Below are 16,478 nucleotides of genomic sequence, written 5' to 3'. Positions count from 1 at the left end.
TGTATTTTTTTGTGAAGAATCAACAACAAGTGGGACACAATCATGAAGTGGAACAACATTTATTGGATATTTCAAACTTTTTTAACAAATCAAAAACTGAAAAAGTGGGCGTGCAAAATTATTCAGCCCCTTTACTTTCAGTGCAGCAAACTCTCTCCAGAAGTTCAGTGAGGATCTCTGAATGATCCAATGTTGACCTAAATGACTAATGATGATAAATACAATCCACCTGTGTGTAATCAAGTCTCCGTATAAATGCACCTGCACTGTGATAGCTTTAGAGGTCCGTTAAAAGCGCAAAGAGCATCATGAAGAACAAGGAACACACCAGGCAGGTCCGAGATACTGTTGTGAAGAAGTTTAAAGCCGGATTTGGATACAAAAAGATTTCCCAAGCTTTAAACATCCCAAGGAGCACTGTGCAAGCGATAATATTGAAATGGAAGGAGTATCAGACCACTGCAAATCTACCAAGACCTGGCCGTCCCTCTAAACTTTCAGCTCATACAAGGAGAAGACTGATCAGAGATGCAGCCAAGAGGCCCATGATCACTCTGGATGAACTGCAGAGATCTACAGCTGAGGTGGGAGACTCTGTCCATAGGACAACAATCAGTCGTATATTGCACAAATCTGGCCTTTATGGAAGAGTGGCAAGAAGAAAGCCATTTCTTAAAGATATCCATAAAAAGTGTCATTTAAAGTTTGCCACAAGCCACCTGGGAGACACACCAAACATGTGGAAGAAGGTGCTCTGGTCAGATGAAACCAAAATTGAACTTTTTGGCAACAATGCAAAACGTTATGTTTGGCGTAAAAGCAACACAGCTCATCACCCTGAACACACCATACCCACTGTCAAACATGGTGGTGGCAGCATCATGGTTTGGGCCTGCTTTTCTTCAGCAGGGACAGGGAAGATGGTTAAAATTGATGGGAAGATGGATGGAGCCAAATACAGGACCATTCTGGAAGAAACCCTGATGGAGTCTGCAAAAGACCTGAGACTGGGACGGAGATTTGTCTTCCAACAAGACAATGATCCAAAACATAAAGCAAAATCTACAATGGAATGGTTCAAAAATAAACATATCCAGGTGTTAGAATGGCCAAGTCAAAGTCCAGACCTGAATCCAATCGAGAATCTGTGGAAAGAACTGAAAACTGCTGTTCACAAATGCTCTCCATCCAACCTCACTGAGCTCAAGCTGTTCCCCAAGCGACTTACAGCTGTAATCGCAGCAAAAGGTGGCGCTACAAAGTATTAACTTAAGGGGGCTGAATAATTTTGCACGCCCAATTTCAGTTTTTGATTTGTTAAAAAAGTTTGAAATATCCAATAAATGTCGTTCCACTTCATGATTGTGTCCCACTTGTTGTTGATTCTTCACAGAAAAATACAGTTTTATATCTTTATGTTCGAAGCCTGAAATGTGGCAAAAGGTCGCAAAGTTCAAGGGGGCCGAATACTTTCGCAAGGCACTGTATTCCAAAATGTAAATGAATATTCCTAGTATGTTACTAAATGTATCCAGAATATTTTCAGATTTCCTTATTGACAAATGCTGTGAAAAGTACAGTAAATGTAAAATGCAAATAAAATCAACAGTGTAATGTTTGGAACTGTTGTGTCCTCACCTTTGGTCTGATTATTTCAACTGCTACCATGATCATGCGAATGCTTTTTATAGTTCTTCTGTTAGAAACATTTAAATGTGGCCCTATCCATATATGCCAATGTCCAAGAGTGTAAGGGGTTAAAGGAAGCTATTTCAAATATTTAAGTGTGAAAGATAACAAGATTTGCTGATTTTGTTTCATGTAAATAAAATAATTTACAAGTTTGAGTGCTAGTATGCTAGGTTAAAAGCTTTTTGATTCACAGAAACCCTACCTTGTTGTTGAGGAGAAGCCTCAGGGAAAGACACATCGACAGTGGGAAGAACAAGTATTTGATACACTGGTTTTCCTACTTACAAAGCATGTAGAGGTCTGTAATTTTTTTATCTTCGGTCCACTTCAACTGTGAGAGACAGAATCTAAAACAAAAATCCAGAAAAACACATTGTATGATTAAGTAATTAATTTGCATTTTATTGCATGACATAAGTATTTGATACATCAGAAAAGCAGAACTTAATATTTGGTACAGAAACATTTGTTTGCAATTACAGAGACCATACGTTTCCTGTAGTTCTTGACCAGGTTTGCACACGCTGCAGCAGGGATTTTGGCCCACTCCTCCATACAGACCTTCTCCGGATCCTTCAGGTTTCGGGGCTGTCGCTGGGCAATACGGACTTTCAGCTCCTTCCAATGATTTTCTATTGGGTTCAGGTTTGGAAACTGGCTAGGCCACTCCAGGACCTTGAGATGCTTCTTACGGAGCCACTCATTAGTTGCCCTGGCTGTGTGTTTCAGGTCGCTTTCATGCTGGAAGACCCAGCCACGACCCGTCTTCAATGCTCTTACTGAGGGAAGGAGGTTGTTGGCCAAGATCTCGAGATACATTGGGGCGGCAGGGTAGCCTAGTGGTTAGAGCGTTGGACTAGTAACCGGAAGCTGACAAGGTCGTTCTGCCCCTGACTTGCCCGGTTAAATAAAGGTAAAATAAAAATACATGGCCCCATCCATCCTCCCCTCAATACGGTGCAGTCGTCCTGTCCCCTTTGCAGAAAAGCATCCCCAAAGAATGATGTTTCCACCTCCATGCTTCATGGTTGGTGTTCTTGGGGTTGTACTCATCCTTCTTCTTCCTCCAAACACGGCGAGTGGAGTTTAGACCAAAAAGCTCTATTTTTGTCTCATCAGACCACATGACATTCTCCCATTCCTCCTCTGAATTTAATCCATGGCGGCGTAGTGTGTTACTAATGGTTTTCTTTGAGACTGTGGTCCCAGCTCACTTCAGGTCATTGACCAGGTCCTGCCGTGTAGTTTATCATTGATGCCCCACGAGGTGAGATCTTGCATGGAGCCCCAGACCGAGGGTGATTTAACGTCATCTTGAACTTCTTCCATTTTCTAATAATATCGCCAACAGTTGTTGCCTTCTCACCAAGCTGCTTGCCTATTGTCCTTTAGCTCATCCCAGCCTTGTGCAGGTCTACAATTTTATCCCTGATGTCCTTACACAGCTCTCTGGTCTTGGCCACTGTGGAAAGGTTGGAGTCTGTTTGATGGAGTCTGTTTGATTGAGTGTGTGGACAGGTGTCTTTTATACAGGTAACGAGTTCAAACGGGTGCAGTTAATACAGGTAATGAGTGGATAACAGGAGGGCTTCTTAAAAAAAAACTAACAGGTCTGTGAGAGCCGGAATTCTTACTGGTTGGTAGGTGATCAAATACTTATGTCATGCAATAAAATGCAAATTAATTACTTAAAAATCATACAATGTGATTTTCTGGATTTTTGTTTTAGATTCCGTCTCTCACAGTTGAAGTGTACCTATGATAAAAATGATAGAACTCTACATGCTTTGTAAGTAGGAAAACCTGCCAAATCGGCAGTGGATCAAATACTTGTTCTCCCCACTGTATATTATAAACACTGAGTCACACTGTTTATACAAAGCCTTGTGCGACTTAGTGCTATAACTGTGACGTAGCCATGTTATAACCACTCTATAACCTTGTAACAATGTGTTCCAGGAGCTGCATCACTGCGTGTCCAGGAAGGCCTACACCCAGATCGGCGGCTGCAGGCTGAGAGTGGTGCATCCTGGGAACTACACCGTGAGGATACGTGCCACATCGCTGGCAGGAAACGGCTCCTGGACCGAACCCACCTTCTTCTTCATGCCCGACAGTAAGTCCTGCCTGCCTGCTCCAATGGGAACTGGACCTGCTTACACTTTCTGGAAAACAAATGTGAGCCGTTCATTTTGCTATGAGAGTGACGGGGGTCGGCAGGTAGCTTAGACGTTAAGAGTGTTGGGCCAATAACTGAAAGGTCGCTGGTTCAAATCCCCGAGTCAACTAGGGTAGCAGGGCACTTAACCCTAATTGCCCCTGTAAATTCCTCTGGATAAGAGTGTATGCTAAATGACAAACATGTAAATTAGTGACCAATGGCTGCTGTGTTTGTTGCAGAAGACACCACTTCACTGAAGATTATCATTGGCTCAGTTATCTGCTTCATCCTGCTGCTATTCGTAGGAGGTGGAGTCTTCATGATCTTCAAGAAGAAGTAAGACTTGATTGATTAGATGTTTGGTATAATTGTTTTATTTATTTAAAAAATATATTCTTTACAATGACAGCTTGGCAAGACAAATAGACAAATTAAATATGCAAGGATACCTTTGACTAATCTGTGTGACCGTGTGTTCCAGACAAACTGAGGGACCCACTGGACCTCTGATCGCCTCGTCCAACCCAGAGTACCTGAGCGCCAATGACAGTAAGGACAACCAAACCTACACCTCAAACTGGTTTTGCAAGTTTGGTTTCCTGTGAGGTAGTGTACATGTTAAAGTGTACTAAAAAGCATAACTTTCTCCATTTGTATTGTGTAGTGTACGTGCCTGATGACTGGGAGGTGGCGAGGGAGAAGATCAACATCTTGAAGGAGCTGGGTCAGGGCTCATTTGGCATGGTCTACGAGGGCATCGCCAAGGACATTGTGAAGGGCGAGCCGGACACGCGTGTGGCGGTGAAGACGGTCAACGAGTCGGCCAGTCTGAGAGAGAGGATAGAGTTCCTCAACGAAGCGTCGGTCATGAAGGCCTTTAGCTGCCACCACGTGGTTAGGAGCTTATTTATTCACTTTCGTTACTAACCACTATCTATTATCTGGGTATGATTACTGAGAATGTATTCTCTGGTAAGAAGGTTGACACAGTGGATCCTCTGTACTGTAGATTGAGCTTTTTGAGCAGATATAGCCGTACAGAAACTGTTTCATGGCCGTACGTGTCATGCATTGGAATCCGTTTATATTGAGTACAGTTTTTTTTTTATAGAGAAATATATAATATCTCAATGGTCCTGACTCTCACTGCTCTCTCTGTCTGTAGGTGCGTCTGCTGGGGGTGGTGTCTAAAGGCCAGCCCACTCTGGTGGTGATGGAGCTGATGACCCACGGGGATCTGAAGAGCTTCCTGCGCTGCCTCCGACCAGACTCTGAGAATAACCCCACAGGGAAGCCCCCTCCCACACTGAAGGAGATGATTCAGATGGCGGGGGAGATAGCAGACGGCATGGCCTACCTCAACGCCAAAAAGTTTGTTCACAGAGATCTGGCCGCCAGGAACTGCATGGTGGCTGAGGACAACACCGTCAAGATCGGAGGTGGAGTACAGTAGAATAACAGAGTACACGATCACACTCAGTCTCAACAAGTAAATCAGAACTGTGTGAGCCTTTCATAATTCAAGAGTCATGTGGCTCGATGTATGACAACTGTCTCGTGCGTCTGTGGTTGATGGATGACGACTGTCTCGTGCGTCTGTGGTTGATGGATGACGACTGTTTCGTGTGTCTGGTTGATGGATGACGACTGTTTCGTGTGTCTGTGGTTGATGTATGACGACTGTTTCGTGTGTCTGTGGTTGATGGATGACGACTGTCTCGTGTGTCTGTGGTTGATGTATGACGACTGTCTCGTGTGTCTGTGGTTGATGTATGACGACTGTCTCGTGTGTCTGTGGTTGATGTATGACGACTGTCTCGTGTGTTTGTGGTTGATGTATGACGACTGTCTCGTGTGTCTGTGGTTGATGTATGACGACTGTCTCATGCGTTTGTGGTTGATGTATGACGACTGTCTCGTGTGTCTGTGGTGGATGTATGACGACTGTCTCGTGTGTCTGTGGTTGATGTATGACGACTGTCTCGTGTGTCTGTGGTGGATGGATGACGACTGTCTCGTGTGTCTGTGGTTGATGTATGACGACTGTCTCGTGCGTTTGTGGTTGATGTATGACGACTGTCTCGTGTGTCTGTGGTTGATGTATGACGACTGTCTCGTGTGTCTGTGGTTGATGTATGACGACTGTCTCGTGTGTCTGTGGTTGATGTATGACGACTGTCTCGTGTGTCTGTGGTTGATGTATGACGACTGTCTCGTGTGTCTGTGGTTGATGTATGACGACTGTCTCGTGTGTCTGTGGTTGATGTATGACGATTGTCTCGTGTGTCTGTGGTTGATGTATGACGATTGTCTCGTGTGTCTGTGGTTGATGTATGACGATTGTCTCGTGTGTCTGTGGTTGATGTATGACGACTGTCTCGTGTGTCTGTGGTTGATGTATGACGACTGTCTCGTGTGTCTGTGGTTGATGGATGACGACTGTCTCGTGTGTCTGTGGTTGATGTATGACGATTGTCTCGTGTGTCTGTGGTTGATGTATGACGATTGTCTCGTGTGTCTGTGGTTGATGTATGACGATTGTCTCGTGTGTCTGTGGTTGATGTATGACGATTGTCTCGTGTGTCTGTGGTTGATGTATGACGATTGTCTCGTGTGTCTGTGGTTGATGTATGACGACTGTCTCGTGCGTTTGTGGTTGATGTATGACGACTGTCTCGTGTGTCTGTGGTTGATGTATGACGACTGTCTCGTGTGTCTGTGGTTGATGTATGACGACTGTCTCGTGTGTCTGTGGTTGATGTAAGACGACTGTCTCATGCGTTTGTGGTTGATGTATGACGACTGTCTCGTGTGTCTGTGGTTGATGTATGACGACTGTCTCGTGTGTCTGTTGTTGATGTATGACGACTGTCTCGTGTGTCTGTGGTTGATGTATGACGACTGTCTCGTGTGTCTGTGGTTGATGTATGACGACTGTCTCGTGTGTCTGTGGTTGATGGATGACGACTGTCTCGTGTGTCTGTGGTTGATGTATGACGACTGTCTCGTGTGTCTGTGGTTGATGTATGACGACTGTCTCGTGTGTCTGTGGTTGATGTATGACGACTGTCTCGTGTGTTTGTGGTTGATGTATGACGACTGTCTCGTGTGTCTGTGGTTGATGTATGACGACTGTCTCATGCGTTTGTGGTTGATGTATGACGACTGTCTCGTGTGTCTGTGGTGGATGTATGACGACTGTCTCGTGTGTCTGTGGTTGATGTATGACGACTGTCTCGTGTGTCTGTGGTGGATGGATGACGACTGTCTCGTGTGTCTGTGGTTGATGTATGACGACTGTCTCGTGCGTTTGTGGTTGATGTATGACGACTGTCTCGTGTGTCTGTGGTTGATGTATGACGACTGTCTCGTGTGTCTGTGGTTGATGTATGACGACTGTCTCGTGTGTCTGTGGTTGATGGATGACGACTGTCTCGTGTGTCTGTGGTTGATGTATGACGACTGTCTCGTGTGTCTGTGGTTGATGTATGACGACTGTCTCGTGTGTCTGTGGTTGATGTATGACGACTGTCTCGTGTGTTTGTGGTTGATGTATGACGACTGTCTCGTGTGTCTGTGGTTGATGTATGACGACTGTCTCATGCGTTTGTGGTTGATGTATGACGACTGTCTCGTGTGTCTGTGGTGGATGTATGATGACTGTCTCGTGTGTCTGTGGTTGATGTATGACGACTGTCTCGTGTGTCTGTGGTGGATGGATGACGACTGTCTCGTGTGTCTGTGGTTGATGTATGACGACTGTCTCGTGTGTCTGTGGTTGATGTATGACGACTGTCTCGTGTGTCTGTGGTTGATGTATGACGACTGTCTCGTGTGTCTGTGGTTGATGTATGACGACTGTCTCGTGTGTCTGTGGTTGATGTATGACGATTGTCTCGTGTGTCTGTGGTTGATGTATGACGATTGTCTCGTGTGTCTGTGGTTGATGTATGACGATTGTCTCGTGTGTCTGTGGTTGATGTATGACGACTGTCTCGTGTGTCTGTGGTTGATGTATGACGACTGTCTCGTGTGTCTGTGGTTGATGGATGACGACTGTCTCGTGTGTCTGTGGTTGATGTATGACGATTGTCTCGTGTGTCTGTGGTTGATGTATGACGATTGTCTCGTGTGTCTGTGGTTGATGTATGACGATTGTCTCGTGTGTCTGTGGTTGATGTATGACGATTGTCTCGTGTGTCTGTGGTTGATGTATGACGATTGTCTCGTGTGTCTGTGGTTGATGTATGACGACTGTCTCGTGCGTTTGTGGTTGATGTATGACGACTGTCTCGTGTGTCTGTGGTTGATGTATGACGACTGTCTCGTGTGTCTGTGGTTGATGTATGACGACTGTCTCGTGTGTCTGTGGTTGATGTAAGACGACTGTCTCATGCGTTTGTGGTTGATGTATGACGACTGTCTCGTGTGTCTGTGGTTGATGTATGACGACTGTCTCGTGTGTCTGTTGTTGATGTATGACGACTGTCTCGTGTGTCTGTGGTTGATGTATGACGACTGTCTCGTGTGTCTGTGGTTGATGTATGACGATTGTCTCGTGTGTCTGTGGTTGATGTAAGACGACTGTCTCATGCGTTTGTGGTTGATGTATGACGACTGTCTCGTGTGTCTGTGGTGGATGTATGACTGTCTCTCCATGACTTTGGCATGACCAGAGACATCTATGAGACAGACTACTACAGGAAGGGTTAGAGTTGTGATGTGATGATGCTATTTTACTGTAGGTTGTGTTTTCACTGTTCCTCTCCTCCCCTTAGACTTTGGCATGACCAGAGACATCTATGAGACAGACTACTACAGGAAGGGTTAGAGTTATGATGTGATGATGCTATTTTACTGTAGGTTGTGTTTTCACTGTTCCTCTCCTCCCCTTAGACTTTGGCATGACCAGAGACATATATGAGACGGATTACTACCGTAAGGGAGGGAAGGGTCTGCTTCCTGTCAGGTGGATGGCTCCTGAATCTCTGAAGGACGGAGTGTTCACCGCACATTCAGACTGCTGGTGAGTACAGTAGGACACACCTGGCTGCCATGGATGTCTGACGGGATTTTCTGCTCATTCTTTTTTTTATTCTCCTCTATTCAATCCTCTCTAACCTCTTCTTCTTTTTTTGAGAGCATATTTTTCCACTCCTCCTTCTTACCCCCTTCATGTCTACAGTAACTCTATAACCACTTTTTATTCAGTTACACTAGTCTAGGGGTATTTCAATCTTACCCTGCAGCCTACGTGGGTCCAGACTACTGATGGTTTTCTGTTCTGCCTGATAATTAATTGCACCCAGCTGGTGTCCCAGGTCTAAATCAGTCCCTTATTAGAGGTGAATAATGAAAAAAGCAGTGGAACTGGCTTTGATGTCCAGATTTTAATTTGAGGTCACTAGTCCTTTATTTCATTATTCACATCCTTTTATTGTTTTTGGCTTGAGATAATAATGTGTTGTCTTTGTCTATCTCCAGGTCATTTGGTGTGGTATTGTGGGAGGTCAGCACCCTAGCAGAGCAGCCTTACCAAGGCCTGTCCAACGAACAGGTCCTCAAGTTCGTCATGGACGGAGGATACCTAGACAAACCAGAGAACTGCGTAGAGAGGATGTACGTGTCTCAAACACTGTAGACGTTTAGTGCATTGTGGTATCTGTAGTATTTTACTTTGATGTGCCATACCAGCCATACAAAGTACATGAGGTATATATTTTGATTTGGTTAAGTGTTTGAGTTATCACTACTACATGCCTACAGTATTACTTGGGCTAGTTTTGCTTCAATGGGGACCAACAGAGGTGAGCGGCTTGTGCATAGAGCTCATAGATTTATTTTTCTCATTCATCTTTCTCCCTCTTCTCCCTCAGCCACAACCTGATGTCGATGTGCTGGCAGTACAACCCCAAGATGCGTCCCACCTTTCAGGAGATCATCGAGATGTTGAAGGAGGATGTTCACCCCAGCTTCCAGGAGGTCTCCTTCTTCTACAGCGAGGAGAACAAGCTCCCTGAGACAGAGGAGTTTGACTTGGACCTGGAAAACATGGAGAGCATCCCACTGGACCCATCGTCCTACTCCCAGAGAGAGGACAGCGACAGTGTATCCAGAGACAATGGATCCAGCCAGAACCTAAGGGGCAACTATGAGGAACACGTGCCCTACGCACACATGAACGGTGGCAAGAAAAACGGACGAATCCTATCATTGCCGAGATCCAGCCCTTCCTAACATTTCCTAAGGTTTTCTTCCTCCTTTCAAACTATTTAAATTGTTTAACTCTTGCAGAAGCCCTTAAAAAAACTGATCTCAGGACAGTATTTTCTTCCTCACAGCTGCCAAGCATGGTGGGACACACGATGCAAACATTTTGGTATATGTTGAAAGACATTTTTGCATTTATCCAGAATCATCTACTAAAACTTTCTACTATCTTTATTTTTTTGTTCACTATTGCCATGTTTCCAGGACTGGTTGATGGAAAAAGAAAAAAAAACTGTGAACACTTCTCTCTCTTTCTCGCTCTTTCCAGGCTGCCCCATCTCTCTTCCATTCTCTTGAAAACCTTTTCAGATAGTGGCCTTTTTATTTGTGGCCTGTTAACAAAGAGAAGTGTCCATCGATACTTGTATTAATTTCCTTTGAATTTCCTTTGAAATTAGACAGGTTTGAACCATGGGACGGCATAAACTCTCTAGAACAAATGTCCATTCGTAGAGAAACTTTTTATTGAATTTTTTTTGTGCAGAATTCCAAACTTTACGGATATTATTTTGGTGTTTGGTGAATAGTTCTAATTTATTAGCATTTTTTTGTCTCACTTTTTCAGTTTTATTTCTGAGTCCTCACATTATGGCTGAAGGATATTTAAACAGTTAAAAGTTGGGCAAAATAGTTCCTCAGACTGACCAATAGCTGCTGCTTTCATATATTTTTGTGGATATAGAATATATAATATATATAGTATATATGGAATATTTGGTATTTATATCAATATTTTATATAGAATATATACAATATAGATGTTTTTGTACATAGTTCGTATTTGTAATGTTTTCGAGGCTTTTCTGGTAAGATGGGGGGTTTTTTTGTCGGTCTTTTTTTCTCTCTCTCTCTAACCCCAGATATCACACTAATTGGCCGCTAGTGCTCTTTTGTCTTAGACCTCCACACGTGGTTTTACTTCTCTTTCAAACCCTCAGGAGAACCCTGTTCTCCTCAGCAACAAAGGGCAGCCCACTATTTTAGAAACATCATGGCATCTTTCAAATGTTGTTCGTCCTGTCAGTAGAAGCGTTTGGGTGGGCCACTATGCTAAAATAACAAGAACCAAAAACTGAAATGGGAATGAATGGTGCCTTGGTCTGATGGAGCCATGGTGTAGATGTCCATGATGTTATCTACAATTGTGTTAAAATGTGTCTATCTTTGGTTGATCATTAGCGATCTGTTTGATTGATTGATGTTATCGGTGGGGCTAAAAATGTGATGTCTGCTTGCTTGGACAGACAGTTTGTCTTGGCCTGATGATTGTACTTGGCTTGTGCTCTCTTGGCTTGTGCTGTTGGTAGTGGGGTTGTATAGGGTTATAGTTAGGTAGATGGGTCTCCTATAACCCATCTATCTCCTCCACTGGAGTCAGAAGCCCATATAGGTGGATGTATTGCAGGACCTCATACCATCAGGGCTTTGAGAGAGATATAATGCAGTGCTTCATATGAGTAACGAGCATCAGCTCTACTCCAGCACAACCCCCATGTCCTCAGACAACTGGGTTGGATTTGACCCTACCACCACCCTACCCCCTCTCCCCAAATAACGATAGCCCATTGGCTGTAATGTTCGCTGACACAGGAAGGAGGTCAGAATCAGGCTGCTGGTGGAATTTTCCATGTTACTGTGGTTGAATGCTTTTGATTTTGAACATTTTGGAAAGAGTCCACAGCGGGCAGCAGCGAAAGAGAGGGGAGGGAGCCGTTAGATGAAGGTGTGTGTGTGTCGGTGTGTACTAACAGAGGGAGGTGGTGTGGTATGAGTCAGGACACGCTGTAGCTGTACAACAAGTTCTGCTTTACCCCCAGGGCTGGGCTAATATTCTACTATTGGCAGTGGAGACCGTGTTCAGACTTGCTGTGTGCCCGTTATTCACAACCCCTTCTCCCTTCCACCCGAAAGAAAAAGATATTGAACTTATTTCCCCCTGCTTTTAATTTGGGTTTCTTTCAATCCCACACCCTCCCATTTGGATTGTGGTGTACCCCTCCCCACAATTTGGATTGTAACCCATCACTCCAATATCTAAAGATGGGTCATGAAAGTGTAAACCTCTGTCCATTTACATTCATATTATTAAGTTCCATACAGACATTTAAACATTCCTGTCAGCTTCTTCCCAGCACAAGACAAAGTCCTGATTTGTTTTTAAAGTACACACACACTTATTCTATGTGGCACAAATCACAACTTGTTGTTAACTACATAAAGATTGATTGAAAAGTGTCTACATGGCATTCCCATTGAGAAGCACAAATAGCCCAATCATTAGTAGTTCACACACACACACACACACACGTTTCTATTTGTCCCATTATCCCTCCCTCTAGCCAAAGGCAGTGATACTCATTGTCTATTGTCAGAAGCATTGATAAGGGACAGAAAAGCACAGACAGGAGCTAAGGGTAAGTCAATCTGACCTGCGTCCACTCACCTGTTTGAGCCTGTGTGGCTGTTTAGAGCTTACAGTTATAGGCCTGGTGTTATTAACCCTAACCTGCCCATTCATCTTCGCCCAGTTATCACTGTTTACCCCTCTATGTCTGTATGTCTGTCTGTCTATCGGAGATGGTGGAACCGCATCAGCCCCCACCCAGTGCCTTCTCAACCAACCACAGACCAGAGAGATGGATGTACATTGCACAGGCTGGTTACTGTTTGTTTGTTGGCACATACTCATGTTAATGCGTGTAGCTACTGTGTGTGTGTATTTATACATGTTAGACAGAGTGAGAGAAATATGACTCGTAGATGGGAGCTAAATCCATACCGTAAATCTCAAGTAGTACTTAGAGATGATGAGAAAGATATGACAGTTGCTAAATAACTTATACCTCTGTTTCTACGGGGAACATCGGCTTGTGAGAGAGGTATGTGGCTAGTTTTTGGTCAGTTGTTGTAAGGGTTGAATGGCAAGTTAATTTAGTGCTATGGTGTTCAAAGTTTAAGCAATGTTAAACCACCTTTTCTGGTTCTCGCTGATTCTTGATCTACTCCACTTACTCGAATGCCCCCCAAAATGTTATTTTTTTTCCTCAATCAGTTACACTCTCATACATTTTTACTTTGTAAATACTAAAGAATATATTGTCTGGGAAAAAGTGGGAAACCTCCCTCACAACTGTGCATACAGTACATGCCCATAACGAGAGATAAATGGTGGATCTCTACATATGACCATTGTCTCTTTATGGCGGTGTGTATACAAGTGTATGCAATTTTCAATTCAGAAGATCACCATCATCTTTGAAAAATTACAGATATTTAATATTTTATTTATTGTATTATTGTATAAAAAAAAAAAACACTGTTCGATTTTTGTCCGTTTTTTAAATATTGAAAGTCAGGTAAAAAAAAAAAAAAAAAAAAAACCTAGTTAAGGGTAGAGCTATAAATGTGAAAAGGAGTTGGTAGTTGTAGTTTCTATGTATTTGGCCACAGTCTACCTCAGTGGGTGTTTGGAGGAATCCGTTTGAGACTACAGCATCTTTCTTCGTCTGTCAGTCTGTTGGTATCCCTGTAGTTCAAATCAGAGGACAGGGACAGCTCCTTTAAAGAGATTAAAGACCCTGCGTGTTCCTCAACATGCGTACTAACATGCTCCGAGCACGCAAATGGGACCACGAGAGGGTCGGATTATGAGTCCAAATCAAAGTATACATAATCCCCCCCCCCCATAATCTCGAATGCGTACTCCGTTTGTAAATATTTTTGAAGCATGCATCGATGCACACTTCAACAGAAAGTATGCAAAGAAATATGACGCAACCACGTAAAAAATGATGTACATTTTTTTTTAATCAATGGAGGGCATTAGTTGAGCTGAAGAGAGAGAAAATACACATCAACCTCGGAATGAAATGCATATTCACATGTCATATGTTGCCAGACTACGATATTTTTTTCTTGATACCTTCATAAATACCTGCTGTTTACCTGCCTACTTACAATAGATTGCAAGCCCATAATAAGTCAATAGGGCTAACTGGCTAGCTACTACTGTTAGCTAGCTAGATAGCCATGAAGAATTGCTAGCTTAACTACCCACGAATAACTGACATCTATTTTTATTTAACATCTATCTTGCATACTATTTGTTTTAGATCATTTTTGCCTGTTAAACTATCTGTTATTATGATTCACATTTAGCTAGCTGATAGTTATGGATTAAAACGGTTGCTTCGTGTATATCTTGTTTCATCTCTCATGCCATTGTCCTGGCTGGAAGACGGTTCAGTGAATGGCTAAGTCCATAGTAAGTCAATAGGGCTAACTGGATAACTAGCTAGCCACAAAGAATTGGTAGCTACCCGTGAAAAAATGTACATCTACCTGGCATAACATTAGTTTCAGGTCATTTTTTGTTTAACTAGCTGGCTAGCTAGATTATTACGATTCACATATCTACCTGATAACTATGAAGTAAAACGTTTGCTTTGTGTATATCTCTTTTCGTCTATTGCTGCCATTGTCCTGGCTGTGAAGCGTAAGGTAATATACAGTTGAAGTCGGAAGTTTACACACACTTGGAATTAATCACACAGCTGGAATTAATCATTCTCTCTACTATTAATCTGACATTTCAAATTCTTAACATAAAGTGGTGATCCTGACTGACCTAAAAATGTTATTTTTACAAGGATTAAATGTCAGGAATTGTGAAAAACTGAGTTTAAATGTATTTGGCTAAGGTGTATGTAAACTTCCGACTTCAACTGTAGTAGGGGGGATGGCGAATGCTTCTCTACACTCTCGTCCTCACAAGAACGTACTCGAGAACGTCGTCGGAGAATGCACCCGGAGCATGAGAGTGTGGAGTACGGTAGAATGCATACTGAGAAACACCCTGATCAGAATAAGAAGAAAGTAACAAGTTTGACCTAGTAATTATCCTGATTAAGAACTTTTTTTCTCATATTCAAACTCCACATTATCTTAACAACCAAGTAGGTTAACCCCCAGTGTTGTGTGAGGCACAGCCTCAATGCGCTTTTAAATGTTGCCCCAAACTTTAATTTGATTAGAAATGTATTAAAACAGGTATATCAGTCAAGAATGTAGTAATATGACAATAACCTTTTGACTGGTGATTAATTATGAAAAATGTGCGTTTTAGGTTCCCACTCCCATTATTTGAATAGGCTTTCAGATTCCCAAGCGTCAGGTTTCTTTTTGAAATGAACAGAATTTTACATACCCTGTAACAACGGTTAATGTAATAGCTGTTGTTACATACCCGCTAGCTGATAGTTGCTTTGTGAGCGAACCAGACTGCTTTGCTTTTGTGCATTTATTGTTCTAGGGAAGACTTGATTTGAGCTTTTTATAGAAATTCTGCATCAAGACAGAGTAGTCCAAATCATGATTGCATATTTCTTGATCACATATCCATAGTCTGCAATAGCTCAGCCGTGGTCATGCTTTTCACCATTGACTCACCATAGATGAACTCCTCAGTGTTGGTTTGTGTGGGGATATACACTACCGTTCAAATGTTTGGGGTCACTTTGAAATGTCCTTGTTTTTGAAAGAAAAACACTTTTTTTTGTTCATTAAGATAACATCAAATTGATCAGAAATACCGTGTAGACGTTAGTTGTAAATGACTATTGTCGCTGGAAATTGACAATTTTGTTTGAAATGGAATATCTACGTAGGCATAAGGAGGAGGCCCATTATCAGCAACCATCACTCCTGTGTTCCAATGGCACGTTTTGTTAGCTAATCCAAGTCTATCATTATAAAAGGCTAATTGATCATTAGAAAACCCTTTTTGCAATTATGTTAGCACAGCTGAAAACTGTTGTTCTGTTTAAGGAAGCAATAAAACTGGCCTATTTTAGACTAGTTGAGTATCTGGAGCATCATTAAATAATGATACTCAACTAGTCTAAAATAGGCCATAGGTGTGTTCGATTACAGGCTCAAAAATGGCCAGAAACAAAGAACTTTCTTCTGAAACTCATCAGTCTATTCTTGTTCTGAGAAATGAAGGCTATTCCATGTTAGAAATTGCCAAGAAACTGAAGATCTCGTACAAAGCTGTGTACTAATCCCTTCACAGAACAGCGCAAACGGACTCTAACCAGAATAGAAAAGAGGAGTGGGAGGCCCTGAGCAAGAGGACAACTAGTCGAAAGAAGGCCAGTTTTATTGCTTCTTTAATGAGCACAACAGATTTCAGCTGTGCTACATAATTGCGAAAGGGTTTTCTAATGATCAATTAGCCTTTTAAAATGATAAACTTGGATTAGCTAAGACGGCATGCCGTTGGAACACAGGAGTGTGTCTAGTGTGTGTATATATATATCTCCCAGAGTCCTTGTTCTTCTCAGTCAAATACGGA

General features: G+C 42.7%; 1 protein-coding gene across 4 annotated transcripts in view; it reads left to right on the top strand.

Annotated features, from left to right (window-relative positions):
- Nucleotides 1–10,892, top strand: part of LOC100272218 (insulin receptor 2) — a 128,756-nt gene extending 117,864 nt beyond the window's left edge. For 3 of the 4 annotated variants that reach the window (XM_090232149.1, XM_090232147.1, XM_021599800.3), the window contains exons 13-20: nt 3,652–3,808; nt 4,093–4,189; nt 4,335–4,402; nt 4,518–4,747; nt 5,019–5,292; nt 8,750–8,879; nt 9,338–9,472; nt 9,730–10,892. In XM_090232149.1, coding sequence (XP_090088275.1) covers nt 3,652–3,808; nt 4,093–4,189; nt 4,335–4,402; nt 4,518–4,747; nt 5,019–5,292; nt 8,750–8,879; nt 9,338–9,472; nt 9,730–10,090 — 1,452 coding nt within the window. In that variant the 3' untranslated portion in view covers nt 10,091–10,892. Of the gene's footprint in view, nt 1–3,651; nt 3,809–4,092; nt 4,190–4,334; nt 4,403–4,517; nt 4,748–5,018; nt 5,293–8,631; nt 8,700–8,749; nt 8,880–9,337; nt 9,473–9,729 lie in introns of those variants that run through there. The other variant, XM_090232150.1, reaches the window with a different exon arrangement.
- The last annotated feature ends 5,586 nt before the right edge of the window (nt 10,893–16,478 follow it).

This window comes from Oncorhynchus mykiss, chromosome 4 (assembly GCF_057628025.1).
Source record: "Oncorhynchus mykiss isolate SJ-2025 chromosome 4, ASM5762802v1, whole genome shotgun sequence".
Classification (NCBI taxonomy): Eukaryota; Metazoa; Chordata; class Actinopteri; order Salmoniformes; family Salmonidae; genus Oncorhynchus; species Oncorhynchus mykiss.
Note: the sequence above shows the minus strand (reverse complement) of the source record. Positions and strands in the feature narration are given on the sequence as shown.